Source organism: Humulus lupulus, chromosome X, assembly GCF_963169125.1.
Source record: "Humulus lupulus chromosome X, drHumLupu1.1, whole genome shotgun sequence".
NCBI classification, from domain to species: domain Eukaryota; kingdom Viridiplantae; phylum Streptophyta; class Magnoliopsida; order Rosales; family Cannabaceae; genus Humulus; species Humulus lupulus.
This window is the reverse complement of record NC_084802.1, coordinates 212,971,842-212,991,008: the sequence shown is the minus strand read 5'-3', so window position 1 is coordinate 212,991,008 and position 19,167 is coordinate 212,971,842. Positions and strand designations below refer to the sequence as shown.

Genomic DNA, 19,167 nt, shown 5'->3' with positions numbered 1-19,167 from the left:
AAATCTCCCCCCGACCGACCAACTAACCGGAACCCAAACCCGTCGCAGCCCCCGTCGAAAACCAGTCGAAACCCCGTGCTGCTGCCTGTCGCAGCCCCCGTCGAAGCCGCGTTGCTGCCTCTCGTCGTCTCGCCTCTTGCCTGAAGGTTCTCCCTCTCGCCTCTCGCCTCTCGCCGTCCGTCCGTCATCCAAAAACCACGGCCTCTCGCCTCTAGCCGTCCGTCCGTCATCCAAAACCCACGGCTCGAGTTTCTCCATACCCAAAACAAAGGTAAGCTCTTATTTTTTATTACATTGAATTTGTGTTTGTAGTGTTATATTTTAGGATTGTTTGTGTGTTTGTGTCTAGTTTTGGGTTTGAATCTGGTTTGTTTTGGGTATGGATTAGTGTGGGTATGTTGAGAGTGAAGTCTATGTAATGACCCAACTACTCTAGACTTTTGGACCATTAACGAAAACTAAACATACTAATCCTTAATAAAACTTACATTGTGAAAATACCATAACTTTATTGGGAAACTTGTAAAAATAAGAGTTACTTACATAAAATATCAAGTAGGATATGGGATCCCATTGTTTTAAAAACAAAACATAATTTAAAATAAAAAGGAGTTACATAGCAAGTGCGGAAAATACATGTAAAACCATAAAAACAAGACTACATCCTCGAAAATCGAACTCTCGACTCCTTAAATCCATTCATCACCGATACACATTCCCCAAGCATCCACGAATCTTACCGCCACTATAGCTATTTTCCTGCACATATAAACAAAAAGGAAAGAGCCTAATGCCCAACAAGGAAAATCTACCACATAGTTCATATACATCAATTTCATAAGAAACATAAAAACATAACATAACATACATTACACTTTTATCATACACATACTATAATGGCCATTATTACTTGGGGTCCCATAGACTAAACAAGTCATATGCCCATGAGATTAGTGGGGTCCTACTAGCTAAGTAGGTCATATGCCCATAATCTATTTGGGGTCTTGTTAGTCATATGGGTCATATGCCCAAGCCTACAAACATACATATCATAACACTTATCATAACATAAGAAACATAAGATAACATATAAAACATATAACATATGAATTTCTATCCTATTTTCCTTACCAAAATTACCGGGATAAGAGGACAGAGGTGGGACTTTGGAACACTCCTAAGAACCATTTGAAAAAGAGTGAGTATAGAGAAGAAGAGAAATGAAAGGAATGGAAGGACTAAACCATTGAGAAAAATACTTACCAAAACCTTTTTGCTCAAGAACTTAGATTTCCTAACCAAAATAAAGATTGAGGTTAGAGGCTGAGTAGAAGACTATGAGAACTTAAAATAAAATAATACCAATGAACTAAGGTGTAGAAATACCTTGAAGACTTGTAGACCAATCTAAACCTCAAACCGAAATACTATAAATCCTTACTTTCCCAAGTGTTTGATAAGCTTATGATGATCAAGCTTATGATTTCCCCACCCAAGTGTTTACACTCTCACACTCACCTAGCAACTTGCAGCCTCTGAACTTAGAGCAAAAGATGAATAATGGATGGGTACTAGGTCCTATTTATAGAGTTTAGGAATGAAAGGATCTTAATTTCACTTGAATAAAAATAATGGCTTTTTAGGTGAAAATAATTTGAATAATCGTTCAGCAGAGGCTGAAGACTCGTTCAAAAAGGTGCTGGACTTATCAAGAGGTTGAATGGTTGAATGGAAAATGAATTCAAAAACATTCAAATTATGCTGAAGGAGGCGATATATCGCCCCCTATAGGCGATATATCGCCTGGACCATTATGCCCGAGGCAAACGTGCATCGTTTCGTGTTTTCCGTATCTACGTGCTGCGATATATCGCCCCCTATAGCTGCGATATATCGGCATCGCTGATTATTTAAACACGAAATTACACATTTTTAGCTTAATTCAAATTGAGTAAACAGCCTTGACTAAGCCCTTAAACGTATTCAAAGCTGCTGACTGACCTTAGAGCATTCAAACTTTACCCTTATTAAATTTAATCCTTAAAATACTTAATCCTTAATCACCCATTCATAACATGTGCTTAAAATCCTATTGGTTCTTATCTAAACCTTATAGTATAATAAATATTATCCTTAATATCAGCCATATTAATCAAACCTTAGGTTAACATTAATATTCTTAAACTATAGGTTAAACTTAGAAAATCTATAAGTACTATTATGAGTGTCCAAATAATTCCCGGTCTGAACCAAACATCCACAGTCATAAAGATAATACTATAAATACTATAATACTACTATCTAACTAGCTAAGTAAAGTTCTTGGACTCTACAGTCTAGGATTTTTGTGGGTCTGGTAAGGTTGCTCGATGGTGGTTCGACGGTGGTTCAATGCATGCTCGATAGGGGTTCGATAGGTTAAGCCGTAAGGGTTCCAAGTTTAGGTTCGATGCATGCTCGATTGGGTTCGATAGGTTAGGTCATTTGGGGTTCCAGGTTTGTGGGTTTCATGTATGTTCGATGGGGGTTCGATGCATGCTCGATGGGGGTTTGATGCATGCTTGATGGGTTGGGTATTTGTTGGGTTCGATGGTTGTCGATGTTGGTTCGAAAGGGTAGGCCTTAGGGGTTCGATGGGGTAGGCCCATTATGGGTTCCAGGTTTAAACCTAAGAAATTAGATGCATGCTCGATGGGGGTTCGATGCATGCTCGATGGATTGGGTTTTATGTTGGGTTCGATGGTGGTTCGATGCATGCTCTAGGGTTGTTCGATAGGGGTTCGATGGGTCCTCGATAGGGGTTCGATGGGTCCTCGATAGGGGTTCGATGGGTGTTCGATAGGGGTTCGATGGTTGCATGTATGTTTATTGATGCATTTTTCACGCGACTTTGTTTAACTGTATTATTTTTATATTTATTTTTTGCAGATGCCGAAGTTTCTTTTACCCTTGACAGATGACTTTCCTGGACGAGTCACATATAGGGGCAATGGTTACTTTAAAACAATCAAGGACAAGTTTGAGGAGCTTGGGTTGATAGAAAGGGTGAAGGAATTCCCTTTCAAACAATTTTTCATGGCTGAGAAGTTAGACTTCTTTGCATCTCTCATACATCAATTAATGTTGCGTAAGATCCAGTGAATCAAAGAGGATGAGTTGCATTTACATTTGGGATCTAGACCCTGTAGATTTGGTAGAGGCGAGTTTGCTTTGGTTACGGGGTTCAACTTCAATTCCGGGCCATCTGGGACTGATTTGAAGAAACACTTGACTAGTGACTTCTTAATCAAGGAGTACTTTAATGATGAAGAAACAGTGAAGCTAATGCATTTGGAGGCTGCTTTAAAAAACTGCACTGTAGTTGAAGATGCCTACAAGTTGGGCCTATGTTTCTTTGTTGAAGGGGTTTTACTTGCACGAGAGGGCAAGTTCAATGTCTGGATAGATTCGCTGAAGATGGTGGAGGACACTGAGTACTTCTTTACTTACCCATGGGGGAAGGTGTCTTTTAACAAGCTTATGGTTTCATGTAAAAAAGACATGCATCATCAGAAGAGGAACTATGAGAAGAAGAAGGAAGTTAAGGGGAAACAGAAAGAAGCAAAATACAGTTTGTATGGTTATGTCCCTGCATTGCAGTATTGGGCATACGAAGCCATCCAGCAGTTTACACATGAGTATGGTATTAACCATGGAAACCAGTTTCCGAGGATGCTCAGTTGGTCGAGCAATAAGGAGCGTCCTATTTCGAAGGCCGACCTTGCACCGATGTTCAAGAAGACGAGTGTAAGTTCTACTATATTATGTCAAAATAGAGTATTCTTTGGTGGTTTCAAACTAACTTAATGCTTTGTATTTGATGCAGTTGATTGTGTTGTCCATGTTGAAGCCCCGGCCTTCGGAGATAGATTATTATAGCGCTCTGACGGAGGGTGATGCTCCCTTGTATCCCGGGTTGGGCCAAGAAGAAGAGGTAGAAACTCCCACTAATTTTGAGAAGGTGGCAGAGATAGTTGCTGAGGTTGCGAAGGCAGCCAATATTTTTGTTGATGGCCCTGATGATAAGGATACCCCAGTCCCCATTAGCCCCACACCCTCGGCCCCAGCCCCATTAGTACACCCCAGTCCTCATCAACCTGATTTACGGGAGGTGTTGGAGAGGTTGGAGCGAGTCAAGAGTCGTCAGGATACCATCCTAAAGAACCAGGTGGTCATCATGGATGTTGTCAATAAGATCTTGACATTTGTACAAGATCTTCCAAATGATTTTGTCTCACATAACATAGGCACTCCTCCCCCGATAGTACTCACAACAAATCCTGAGACCCCAGGTGTTGCTATTATAGAACCTGGGGATGTTGCTGGTGTAGAGTTTGAATTGGCCAAGAGGAAAAGACGCAAACCTAAGAAATTTGAAGACTACACCGACCCAACCAGAAAGAAAGCTCATTTGGATGCGATTGATGACGTGCCATTAGTCCTCGACCCTCTAAAGAAGCCACTTGCTACACAGTACATGACGGTCGACAAGTGGTAGCTTGGAGTATTTCGAACAAGACGAAGAGGGATGTCCAAACTGGTGTGTATTGTCCGAGTTGGTTTCTAATGATGAAGACACCACAGTTTTGGATCGATGATGGGGTAAGTAATTTTATTAATAAATGTTATCTGGTATAAACAGTGGGTTCGATATGGGTTCGATAAGGGTTTCGATAAGGGTTCAATAATTTGGGTTCATGGGGTTCGATTGAGGTTCGATGGGGTTCGATAGGCAGATGGTTTGGGTTCATGGGTTTCAATTGGGGTTCGATAGGCAGGTGGTTTGTGTTCATGGGGTTCGATAGGGATTCGATGGGGTTTCGATAGGGGTTCGATAGGCAGGTGGTTTGGGTTCATGGGGTTCGATGGGGTTTCGATAGGGGTTCGATAGGGGTTTCAATAGTGGTTCGATGGGGGTTCATGGGGTTCGATAGGGTTCGATAGTGGTTCGATAGGGGTTTGATGGATAAATGGTTTGGGTTCGTGGGGTTAATTGCTTTCCTATCATTTTTGCAGTATATTGATGCGGCCAAGTATATGCTATGTAGGCGTCGACAGTTCTATCCTGGGGCGTATCGGCAAGATGTTGTTGTGATGAATATTATGTTCTCACAAGTGGTACCGGCCCGTTGTGATGCATATCAGAATGCCAAGGAAGCGGATAAGAAAAGGTTTTTGTGGGATTCAGATGTGATATCAATGATTACGGGAATTGACAATCAATTTCTGGCATCGTGGAAGGGAGTAGACACTGTATATTGGTGCTAGAACTACCTTCAAGCACATTGGTTTGTAGTTGAAGCCTCCATTTCTACTTGGACTCTGAATGTTTATGATTCAGACGTGACAGTGATAAGTGATAAACAACTGCAATCGTTTATGAAGTCATGGTCTACTTTGTTCCCATCGTTGTTATTGCAGTCACAACTTTTCAAGGACGACCCTCGGTTGACGATTCCACCTGGAGCTAAAAGATGCAAAGAGTTCAATGTGCACCGCATGCCAGTTGATTCAGTACCCTAAACCAAAGTCAGGTAATCAAAAGTCTAGTTTTTATTCAAGTTTTTTAAATTAAATTCTATGTTGATTTTGTTACTAATGCAATTTATGTTTTGGTTATAGTGGAGATTGTGGTGTGTACTCCATCAAGCACATCGAACACTTATTGGGTAGGCTACCACTTCACATGATCTGCGATGACAACATGGAGTTGTTCAGAAACAAATGGACAGTTGACTTATGGTACCAGAATGTTAGACATTGAACATTCTCTTCTTGTTATATTTATTTGCTTAAAATCTAGATTATTAAGAAATTTTTTTGAGTCGAACATCTTTTTATTAACGACAATTAACGACCAAAATTCATTAACGACAATAAAAAAAGAAAACGAAAAATAACCTTCAACTTCAAGTTTAAATAAAATACAACAAAAAATAAACTCAACGCCGAGCTTTGCATGAGGACTTGTTGTGGCCACGACCACCACATCTACTGCACTTACGCATTGTAACTGGTTTTTCCCCGCCAGATGGCCAACGGTTTGTCCTTGGTCTTTCTAGCTTTGGCTTTTTTGGCCGACCAACTTGTTGTTTCTCTATGGGTACACCAACTACCATATTCTTAATGTCATCTGGAAGTATCCAGTCATCCTCGTTCCCAGTTGGGTAAATAGTTTCTTTGTACGAATTCCTCCATGACTCAATGGTGTAAAACGGTGAACACAAAGAGTAAAGGTTCACTCCACGCTCTATAGCCGCTGCAGCTGCATGGGGACAAGGTGTGCCTATGAGCTGGAATACCCCACGTGAGCATGATTTCGTCATCAAATTCACCTCAGCATCGCTGTTTGCACCAGTTACATGAAACTCGAATTGACCAAGGGCATAGACATTCACGAACCTTCCTTTGGCAGCATTGTTCGATACATCTGCCTCCATCAGGGTGGATAATTTGGTGGTAGACTTCTCTGTCACACTACGTCGTTCAGAAAACCAAGACTGTAGTGTGAACCGAATGGATTTTAAAAAAATTGCAACTGGAAAGGTTCTTGCATCCTTGGTCTTGTTGTTGAAGCTTTCAGCGTAGTTGCTTGTCATTATATTGTATCGTTTTCCAGGAAATAAAGGACGAGACCACTTATTGAAACCAATTCCCTCCAAATAGGCAGCTATAGGAGGATCCATTTGCTTAATACTTTCAAAATGCTTTAGAAATTCGATCTTCTTCCATGCATAGGCTGCTGCCCACATCTCACTGTGACAGTGATCAGTCTTGAACTTGGCTTTCACATTCATACTGATGTGATGGTAGCATGCGCCGTGGTGGGCATCAGGAAAGACAACCTCTAGAGCATGAATAATACTAGCATGCCTATCTGACACGAAAGCCAAGTCATCAACGTCCCCAATGGCTTCCTTCAACTTCGTCATGAAATATTTCCACGAGTCGTGGTTCTCACTATCCACCAACCCGAACGCAATTGGATATAAATGACTATTCTCATCCAAAGCAATGGCACATAGCATGTGGCCACCGTACTTATTCTTCAAGAACGTGCCATCCACACATATCACAGGACGACAAAATCTGAATCCCCTCCTACAAACTCCAAGGGCAAAGAAGCAATATAGGAAACGACCATCTTCAGTGACAAAATCAGTAATTGTACCTGGATTCTTTTGCTGCAACATGTGCAAGTAGGATGGCAACTTGCAATACGAATCCTCATATGTCCCCCTAACATACGTAAGTGCCTTCTCTCTACATCTCCATGCCTTTTCATAACTCATATCAATACCAAATTTTTTCTTCATATCCTCCTTTATGTTGTTTGCCATGTAACTGACCCCATCAACTGCGTATTTGTTCTTTATGAGGTGTTCAACGACCCACGGTGCAGCTTGACGTTGACCTTTTTGTCACACTTCTAGTGAGCATGTGTGTACGCTCTTGTATACTGTGATCTCAAACATAGGGGACATTGGTAGTTTTTTCCCTCCCAGTCTCCAACAATAGTCAGGATCTTTGCATGTGATATACTATAACGCCCTGGTTACCCCAGAACAGTTACAGTGAACGGTGGACCGGAAATTTGACCCGCTACCCGAGTCCTTTGGTAAAAAACGTGCTCTAAGTGTAATTAACAGGTTAAGGTGAAAAACTACTAAAAAGGAAATGGATATTTTCATTACAAACTGCTCTGCAGAGCTAATCAAAACATTTACAAATTGTTCTCAGTACAAAATGGTCATTACTGTTTCAAATTTACAATCCCGCCGACCTAAGCGGCAAAATAGGGTAAACCCCCTAGTTCCTCTGAGAACGCCTTGGCCGTGGTGGTCAAGCGGCCGCATATGTACACATCATCACCTAAGCTCTCCACTCAAGGCTGGGTGAGCTTTTCTTTCCCTTTACCTGCACCACATAGCACCCATGAGCCAAGGCCCAGCAAGAAAATACAATAAAGCATGATATAATATCAACAATGATCATAATAATCATTCAGGACCATCAGTCCAAACAAATAGGTGACAGTGGCAACAGTCACAAAAGTGGGTAGAACCCCCTATAGCCATGTGACGATAGGGTCACTCGGTCTTATCCGATTAGTGAACCTTTCATAAGTTGGAACATGATAGGTGTATGGTGAATAGTCACCAACATAACCTTCCTCATGACCTTAGAGTCATAACCTTGGAACAACGTTCCCTAGTCATGTGACAAACAGTCATCGGGGCCATATGCCCTGGCTCTGAATAACTGGTCTTAGACCAGACAAGCGCTTATAAGTTCATTGACCTTAGGGTCAGTCCAGTGTTAATACCCCATATGAGTCATTCAACGCTGATATCGATTAGATCTAATCTTCATTTGGCTCGACGTTCATGACGCTATGCCATTTCTGACTCTTTAGGTTAGTGTCCCTGACTAGTCAGTACATATACAAGTATTCAACATTCGCTAACATTTAATAGGAAATCCATGTCCACATTTATCAATCAACATGCCTCAATAATAATCACGCATGTCACATATACACAGGGTGCAGTTTTCTTACCTCAGATTCGAGCTAGAAAGATTAAAAGAACGACCTGTGAGAATGATCAACTTTCAGTCCTTTAGCGGTCACCTAATCATAACCAAACACGGGACATCATCAATAATAATGATCAACATAGGTTTCCACACCAAAATCTAGCCTCCAGAAGATCAATCCCAACTAATTCAAGTAGTAGGAACACTCCCGAGGCCTATAGCTAAGTTCCCGGGGTCAAAACGAGCAAACGGGGTGAAAACAGGGCAAGGGCTGCGACCCTGGCACCTTGGGCCGCGGCCCCCAGAATTTCTTGATGCAAGGGCCGCGGCCCCCTAGAATTTCCTGAAGCAAGGGCTGCGGCTCCCTCCATCAAGGGCCGCCGCGCCCAGCAGGCACAAAGAACCCCACCTGCTTCTTCAAGGCAGGGCCGCGACACCCCAAGAACAGGGCCGCGGCCCCCAACTCTGGGCCATTCCCAAACGTATTTCTAACACTCCAAAGCCTCCAAAATCATACCTAAACATTCCTCAATCATCAAAACAAAGTTCCCAAGCTTCCCAAAGCTCCAAAAACCCTCAAAACCCAAGGTTCAAACCAACCAAAATTTCAACACTTTTACAAAAATCAATTCAAAGCTTAGAAACTCGAAAAACTCAAAACTTAAACTTCGATTACCTTCAATTGGGCAGTTTTTCGTCAAATCCTTCGGTTAAGAAGCTTCTAATATTTCCTAGGATCGCTATGCCTCAATCCTCGCTTGATTCCGACTCCTAGAACTCGAGATATCTTCGAAAATGCTCAAACGGTAAAACGAACTATCGAAAGGGAGAACGAGAGGTTTTCTAATCGTACGTTCTATCTGACAGCTACTTCAAGCTTAAGTAACCTCAAATAAAACCTAATGCTCGGGGTCCCAAAAATACCCCCGGGGACATTATAGTCAAAACCTCCGAAATTTCCTCCTGATCTCAAATATTCCCAATTTATCATCAAATAAACATTTCTACTACCCCAAAATTGACCCCGTTATGACAAAACCGTTAATCCATTATATATGACCGTCTCATGCCGAATAGCTCGAATATATCTCCATAATAATTGAATCTCATTCACAAATCAAGTTATGCACCCAAATACACATATTCACCCTCGATGGGCCAAATTATCAAAATAGCATAATTATTCAAATGTGGACCCACATGCACGCATATAGCATCATATCATAATATAATTCACATATACATGCATAATATCATTTAATGGCATAATTAAACAAGTATGGCCCTCCCGGCCTACTAATCTCGCCATTAAACCATATCGGAGAATTCAGGGCATTACATATACCACACGCCAGTACCAGACTTTTTCACCATATACTCAAAGTTATTCTTCATTGCAAATAGAGCAGCTTTGGTTTTTAAATCAATCTTGTCCTCAAAAGTCTTCCCAACATATATTTCTCCCATTGGTCCACCAGATGATGAGGAATGGGTTTTAGCAGATGCATCAATATCTTCTTTTGTAAACATTGGGGCACTCCATCTGGTGTGATCTTCTCTTGATACAATTGTCTCCCTCCACCCAGTGTTATCTTCTATCCTAGTAGGTTGATTACTACTTCGCGCAGGTGCTCGGCGTCCTTGAGTTGGGAGGTGTGCCTGTGCAAGAGGCAGTCCTGACTCTTCTTCTACTTGTTGGGCTTGGGAAATGTCTAACTCCTCATTTGAAACATCTGCACTATAATACGAGTCATCCTCGGAACCATCATCATTATCTTCAAAGCAATTACCAACTGGATCATCATTCACATAGGGATCGTACTCATATGCCTCAAGCACACCTGTGGGACCTCCTTATGGTATATCAAGCTGAATAGTAGCCATCAGATCAGTAACTGGAACAAAAGTGCCCACCTCACTAAGATGCTTGTAACTGCTACCTGCAGGAGATGGATCGACACTGGTCGTGTCTTTTTTGTTCACACTAGGAGAAGGATCTGATATGACATTCTTCTTAACTGGAGTCACACATAAGACTACCCGTTCTTTCAAGCTTATTCCTAAGAATACACGAACTTGACGATCATTCTTCAATTGAACCGGTGCAAATGGTTGGTCGCCGCATACGTATGGCACCTTGAGTTTCAATTCATACACCTCTCTATCCACCTGAAATGTCTCGTGCAGTATGTCAAGTAGTTGCAAGTAAGTGACATCATTCTCTACTGGTATCACTTCACCTTCAGCATCCTTAAAATACCATTTCCTACCATGCATTTCCCAAACACCGTTGTAAGAAACAAATACGTAAACAGTAGAACCTGAAATAAAAAAACACAAATACAATTAGCTGAAAAACAGATGGTAGGAAATGGTATTTTAACGATGCTGAAAAACATGACCATCGAGCCTGCATCGAGCAGGCATTGAGCCTCCATCGAGCATGCACGAAATAGTGAGAATGCACATTACCATCGAGCTTGCATCGAGTAACCATCGAGCACAACATGCAACGTAAAAAATGATGTGCATCGAGCTTGCATCGAGCAGGCATCGAGCATCCATCGAGCATGCATGAAATAGTGAGAATGCACATTACCATCGAGTACCCATCGACTAGGTATCGAGTAACCATCGAGCACAACATTCAATCGTAAAAATTGATGTTCCATCGAGCTTGCATCGAGCAGGCATCGAGCAACCTTCAAGCATGCATGAAATATTGATAATGCACATTACCATCAAGCACCCATCGAGTAGGTATCGAGTAACCATCGAGTATAACATGCAACCCTAAAATTGATGTGCCATCGAGCCTGCATCGAGCAGGCATCGAGCAACCATCGAGCATGCATGAAATAGTGATAATGCACATTACCATCGAGCACCCATCGAGTAGGTATCGAGTAACCATCGAGCATAACATGCAACCCTAAAATTGATGTGCCATCGAGCCTGCATCGAGCATGCATGAAATAGTGATAATGCACATTACCATTGAGCACCCATCGAGTAGGTATCGAGTAACCATCGAGCAGAACATGCAACTCTAAAAATTGATGTGCCATCGAGCCTGCATCGAGCACAACACAAACCCAGAAAATTCCCAGAAAACGCAGATCGACAAAAAACCAGAAAAAACCCAAAAAAATGTACAAATATTGCTCAGATCTATTCGAAATGCCCAAAAAGTTTAAAGGAAACATCACTAATCCAAGTATTTAAGAAAAAATTACTTGCCCATTAAATTTTTCGCCAAGATTTCTCAACCCTTACTTTGGTCTTGATCCCCTCTACAAATGACTTTCTTAGTGGCGGTCCCTTGCTCGATGGGGTTCTACCGTGGTGCTCCTAGTGGTAGTGCGAGGTGAGGTGTGAAAGAGAGTGAGGAAGAAACAAGAAGAAGGAAGAGAGGAGGAAGGAAGAGTGGAGGAGGGAAGAGATGAGATAGTTGTGAGAGGGGTATTTTAGGTATCCTAAAATGAATTGACATTATTTTAAATTACACAACACTATTAAGCATAAAAAGTCAAATTTCCCTAATTGAACCCCCAATTTGGTACAAAGCAAGAAACCACCACTAGGCGAACACATGATTGAACTTATTATCATTAATTTTTAATAATAGACTAAATTATTTCATAGTAAGTGAATTATAAACTCAAATCAAAATAAAAACAATAATGATGAGAGAGTAGATATATCGTCATCCAATTACTTGGTCGGTAACTTAAATTGATTGGTAGTTAATTTTTTTTTTTTAAGAATGCCGACTAAACTTAAGACATTACATGGCTCGTGTTATTAATTATATAAAAAAAAATTATATATATTTTTTAAATGAATAATCTTTATATTTTAAATGTGTGTGATTTTTTTTCAGAGAATTTGAATTCTTATTACGAATTGCTAGTTAGGCTCGTAAAAATAATCTGCAAATTATACAAAGTATCTAATTTTAGAGATGATATTTAATTTTTAGTAACTTTTAAAAAAAATTAATTTTATATCTAATATTTATTTAAATTTATTAATTATACCATTTAATCTTACTTAAATTATATATATATATAAACAATAATATTATAAAAAAATATCATTATAATAATGAGTAAAATTTAACTAAATTTATTTAATAGTTAATTTTAGTTAACTAATTTTAAAACTGGTTACTTAATCCCAGTAATAATAGCAACATAAATAAATATACGGATCCAAACCAATTAATTTTTTTTTTTTGTAGGGATTTAGTTTTTCGAAAGGTTAAAAAAAACCAATTAATAAAAACCCAATTTAATTTAATTTTGGTTATAAAATATATATAAATACATTTAATTACATATCATCGTATCCTACTGGCCGGTGAGGTTAGCCAATCCCAATCCCAATCCCAGTTTGATTTCGAAATCCACAGTCAACATTTCAACTTAACTTCCTTTTAATATAAAACAATAAAACATCGTCGGCTTCTACTACCATTTCACAACCCACAGTCAGCAAAAAAAAAAACAAAAACTCGCCATAGAAGAAGAACAGTCAACAGAGACAGCGAACTACTTCCATGGAGAACTCTAGCAAAGCCATAGTCGACGAGAGAAGCGGCTACTGTAAATCAAACTCCATCTTCTACAGCAAACGCAAGCCCGTACAGCTCCCGCAGAACCATTCCGTCGACGTCACCACCTTCATCTCGTCTCGCGCTCACCATGGCAAGATCGCCTTCATCGATGCCGCCACCGGTCGCCACCTCACTTTTCCTCAGCTATGGCGAGCCGTTGATTCCGTCGCCACTTGTCTCTCCGCCATGGGCATTCGGAAAGGTGACGTCATCCTCCTCCTTTCCCCGAACTCCATTTACTTCCCGGTGGTCTGTCTCGCCGTGATGTCACTCGGCGCCATCATCACCACCACCAATCCCCTCAACACTCCCAGAGAAATCGCTAAACAAATCGCCGATTCCAAACCGGTCCTCGCCTTCACGATTCCTCAGCTCGTCTCCAAAATCGCCGGTTCTAATCTCCCAACCGTTATCATCGACGACGAGGTAAAAAATTCGCTTGATAAAACCCTGAATATTGTGTCGTCGTTGGGGCAGATGATGAGAAAGGAACCGAGCCCTAATCGGATCGGGTACCGGGTCAACCAGGAGGACACGGCTACTCTACTCTACTCCTCCGGTACAACCGGTGCGAGTAAAGGAGTGGTTTCATCTCACAAGAATCTAATCGCAATGGTTCAAACCATTCTCAGCCGTTTCGGCACCGAAGATGGGGAGCACACCTTCATCTGCACCGTTCCCATGTTCCACATCTACGGCTTAGCTGCCTTCGCGATGGGCCTTCTTTCGTCTGGATCAACAATCGTGATTCTCTCCAAGTTCGAGATCCACGAAATGCTGTCCGCGATCGAGAGGTACAGAGCCACCTACCTTCCTCTCGTGCCGCCGATTCTGATGGCGCTGTTGAAAAACGCGAATCACATAAGGGCGAAGTACGATCTGAGCTCATTACAATCAGTTCTTTCGGGCGGAGCTCCGCTGAGCAAGGAGGTAATCGAAGGGTTCGTGGAGAACTATCCAACGGTGAGTATACTTCAGGGGTACGGGTTGACCGAATCAACTGGAATCGGAGCTTCGACGGACTGTCTACAAGAGAGCCGGCGGTACGGAACTGCCGGAATGTTGTCTCCGAGCATGGAGGCCAAGATTGTGAACCCTGAAACTGGTGAAGCTTTATCGGTTAACCGGACCGGCGAGCTTTGGCTGAGGGGTCCAACAATTATGAAAGGTACTATTCTATAATCTATTGTATATAATTGATGGTTGTTTTTCTGAAAGCCATGCTTTCTGAATGTGTATTGTCTTGTTATATTTTATTATTAGTTTTTTTTTTAAGTTTTTATTTATTTCAGTTTGTGAATAGTTTAGGAAAAGTTATGGGAAATTAGACGAGAATAAAACATAAGGTTACATTTGAGTTTAAACTCGAAATTAATGATGATTAAAATCAATATAAGAATTGTTTATTGTTGTGTCCGAATCTTAAACTTGTTTTGTGTACCTTTATTCCAGCAAAATCTATTGAGAGGTATTTTGGTCTGTCACGTAATAGAGTCTAATGTAAGTAACACTATTATATTGTGAGAATTCGACACTAATGTGTGACTAAAAAATTCACTTTTTGCTAGTCAAGGTAGTAATAAAATTAAAAGGTCATTTGTTTGGTTTCAATTTTACAAATTAGGGGTGCACATGGGTCGGGTTTCAGGTGCATCAAATTCAGGTGGAGGAAAGTGGTACTGAATCCAGTTCGAAATTTTCAGGTTTTGGGGTGATTTTGCATTTTAGGTTTTGTCGGGTTTCGGGTGGAATTGGTCTAAAAATGGGCTTTGGGCCAAAAATGGGCATTGGTAAAAAAAATTCAAAAATACAATTTTTTTTATTTTTATTTTTGTTTTTCCCATGTTTTTTTTTTAACTTTGTTGTTAGTTTGGTAATATTGATTTTTTTTTTACAAATTGGACCTTAGTAATTTAAAAAAAAAACATTAATTTTTTTGAATTTTTTTTTTAGTTATGTTCGTGTTACTCGTGTGTCCTCAATTTTAAAACCCGAATTCGATCCGAACCATGTCGGATTTCACCCAAAATTGACGGGTTTTGCAAAAAAAATCAGGTTTTTAGGTTGCAGGTCGAGCGTGTTTTCAGGTTTTTCGGATCAAATGTTTACTCCTAATAAAAATGAAAAGAACAGAGTGATATTTGAAAATTTGAAAAATATGATTTGATTAAGAATTATACAAGGCCGGAGAAATGAATAAGGGGGATTATTTGCCAATAATAAATTCTGAAAAAATAAGATACATAAAGGTGGAGTTTGGATATGATAAAGTTATTATAATAAGATTAAATTAATAATTCCATTTTATGTACTTTTCAAACATAAATTAAATATTTTTGGGTGGGTGGTGTTTGGTTATATTTGCTACAGGTTATTTCAGCAATGAAGAAGCAACTTCATCTACTATTGACTCAGAAGGATGGTTAAGAACTGGTGATCTCTGCTACATTGATGAAGATGGATTCATTTTCGTGGTTGATAGGTTGAAAGAGCTTATTAAATACAAGGGTTATCAGGTATATATAAATATGCTGAATTTTACGTATCTAGATTTTGAAAATGCAATGCATGCATTTTAGAACAAAATTCCATTTCATATAAATGACTTAATTTGGATCAATACATGGCAGGTGGCCCCAGCAGAACTAGAGGCCTTGTTACTTTCTCATCCTGAAATTTCTGACGCTGCTGTTATACCGTAAGTCAATTTATTTATATACAGAGATTTAATAAAACATAGGTATTTGATTTGATACGAGCGATGATATGTGAGCTGGACTCACTGTTTTTTAAAACAGTGTTTATATTATACATAATAATTTGTGTATGTATATATTTCAGATATCCTGACAAGGAAGCTGGGCAATTTCCTATGGCATACGTGGTTAGAAAAGGTGGAAGTAATATATCTGAATCTACAGTCATGGATTTCATAGCCAAACTGGTTAGTTTTAGTAGAGAGCCTTCACCTTAATTTGATATTAATTGTTGAAAAAAAAAATGGTTCTGAATAAACTCATTATATTTATAGGTGGCGCCATACAAGAGAATTCGAAAAGTGGCATTTGTAGCATCCATACCCAAGAATCCTTCTGGCAAGATTTTAAGGAAGGATCTCATTAAACTCGCTACCTCCAAACTCTAAGACCTGTCACAAGTATATTGTATCTGTCAATATATATATATATATATTTATATGTATATTTATATGCTTTGATCGAGAATAGTTTTTCCTATCCAGTTCCTTTATTAAAATTAAAAAAAAATTAAAAAAATCCTATGGATATTTTTAGTATGTGATGATGCTCTTTCTCCTAATTTAATAAATGTGCATTTTTTGGCGATTTAATTTAGTTCATAAGATTTTTTTTAACAATATAATTATTAAGTTTCAATAATAGTAATTAAGTTCTTTTAGTTAATTTTTTTATGGACAGTTTAGATATTTTCTCAAAAAATTATAATATATATAAAATTTCAAAAACTAAGATTCTTTTGAAACAAATAAACAATAAGAATTTAATTAATACTATTTATAAAATGTAAAGACTTGATTGTTAAACATTAAAAAACTTGGCTAAATTTGTATTGTTTATTATGTTATTCCAAACATTATAATTATTGAATTTAGGTAGTGTTGAGTTGATAGTAATCTATTAAAATGGAATGGAAAGAGAAAAGAAGGTGTTCTAGGCAATTTCTCCCTAACAATAATTTTATTTCTTTCTTGACTCAAGATCGGCTTTGAATTCGGAGAGATCTCGTAGAATGTTGAGGGGTACCTGCATAGAGACACCTTGATGCTAAAGTTAGTACGGCTCTCATATGTTTATTATTCAGTAATTAATAATCAATCAAAAGATAATTCATCCACAAAGATCCTAAAAATGTTAGCTAACTTGCGATTTATAGAAAAAAGAGCAAAGAAAAAGGTTTAGAGTGATTTATTGTTATTGGTCCACATGTCTTCTTCGAAACTCATTTTTCCCCCTCAAAGTAACCGACTTTCTCCCGTCTCGCATAGGCTTCTGTATCCGCCTCGCCCTCTTTCTCGTGATCCTTCAACTGTGAGCGTCTTTAGCAAAACACGCACTTTGGTTTCACCTCTTAAAATAATTTAGACTAAAATAGAAACAACATCAAGCATGTGGGTACACTATTTCTTTATTCATAGGCAGAGGAGGCAATATCAATTATACCCTCCTAATCATATTTATATAAAAAGAAAACCTTGCTAAGGCAAACTAACCTCACAAAAAGCTTTTCTATGTTTGGCTCCACTTTTCACAAGGAATCACTTTTCAATTGTTATTGGTTTTCATCCACATATAAGAATTTAAGATTCCATTAAAAATAAGATGGGATTGTCAATCAAGTGTAAAAGTGTTTTTGTCCATTTGGGTGCATCAATTGTTTTTTTTTTTAAATTTTGGTGAATCATGTTTTGTTGTTACTCTATTTCTAAAAAAAAAAATTGCTGTTACTTTTTTTTGTTTTTAAGTATTTATTTAATATATATGTACGGTGATTTTTATTTTATAACAAAACTGCAATATAATGTTTTTTTTAAATTATAATAATCTACATTGGCTTTTATACTTACTAATTAAAAAACTCCATTTGACAACCCATAAAATAATAATTACTCTATCATTATATCAATTAAAAATATATATCTTACTAAAATTTAAAAAAAAAATTTATTCAATTAAGTATAAACTTTAAGTATTAATGATATTTTATTGTACTTTTTCCACAAAATATTTATGCATAATAGATATTATAAATTTGTTTAATTTATATATAAGGACAATTTAATTAAAATATTATAACTTACGAAAAAAATGATAATTTGATTAAAAAAATATTTGTAAAAGTAGAGTAAGGATATTTTGGTCAAAATAATATAAAATTTTCATTTTATTACTGTATAATAATTCTTATTATACAAAATAATATAAATTTCATTTTATTCTTATTATAATAATTCTTATTCATTCCAAAATTTACTAAACAAAGGAATCAAAATTTCATTTCATTCCTATTACCATTATTATTATATTTTTGTTTTGTAACCAAATACCACATTATATTTTACTACAAACTAACGAATCATTTAAAATATGTTTGATAGTTGTTTTAGATGAATACCAAACAATTATAATAAAATAGATTACACAATATTACTAGTAAGAACGAGGACAAAATTAAATAGGACTAGATTTGTCCCACATCAAATTTTAATCTTAATATTTATTTATCACCCATAACTTAAATTTTAAGTTCAGACAATATTTTTTATAAATAATTTAATTTATTTTAGAAATACTATAGTTTAAAACTTTAGAACTTCCAAATAAATTGTTCTTATTTTAAAGTCTAGTCTTCAACTTATCAATAGTGTTAAATTACTCGGAAAATATTAGTAGTGACACAAATGGCAGAAAAAATATATATAAAAAATAGAATTATAAAATTTGTAAATTTAGCCTATATCTTAACCATTAAAAAGAATTATGATTTTGTGAGACACATACATAACATTAATAAATAATTTAGTAATATGTGTCCCATCTAATAATGAAGATCAAATTTTCTTACTTTTTAGATTTTTTTGCCTAATGTATTTTTTCATAGTGGGGAGATGAAGATGATGGCTTCCATAATCTTCTTCAAAAAGGAACCATTGGGACATCAAGTGTGGAGTGGACCCAAATTTTATGGATAAATTTGAATGGTTTGAGTAACGCCACAGGCACAACAAACCAACAAATCTTTTCATTTATAAGACTAAGAAGCATTGTTGGGATTGTCGTTTTTCAATTGGAGTTATATCTTTATTTAGTAGCTCTTTAAACGTGAGATTATACTATATTTTTTTTTTTAAAAAAAAAAAAAAAAAAAAAAGAGAGAAAGACATCGTGTGATATGATACTTGAGCACAGCTGTGAAAAATGATGGTGTATAGTGAC

General features: G+C 37.8%; 1 protein-coding gene across 1 annotated transcript; it reads left to right on the top strand.

The window, feature by feature from the left end:
* Positions 1-13,044: 13,044 nt before the first annotated feature.
* On the top strand, positions 13,045-16,544 carry LOC133807017 (probable CoA ligase CCL5). Its single transcript, XM_062245128.1, has 5 exons — positions 13,045-14,363; positions 15,566-15,711; positions 15,826-15,893; positions 16,037-16,139; positions 16,227-16,544. Exons 1-5 carry the CDS (start codon positions 13,139-13,141, stop codon positions 16,338-16,340), a joined length of 1,656 nt encoding a protein of 551 aa, XP_062101112.1. The 5' UTR covers positions 13,045-13,138; the 3' UTR covers positions 16,341-16,544.
* The last annotated feature ends 2,623 nt before the right edge of the window (positions 16,545-19,167 follow it).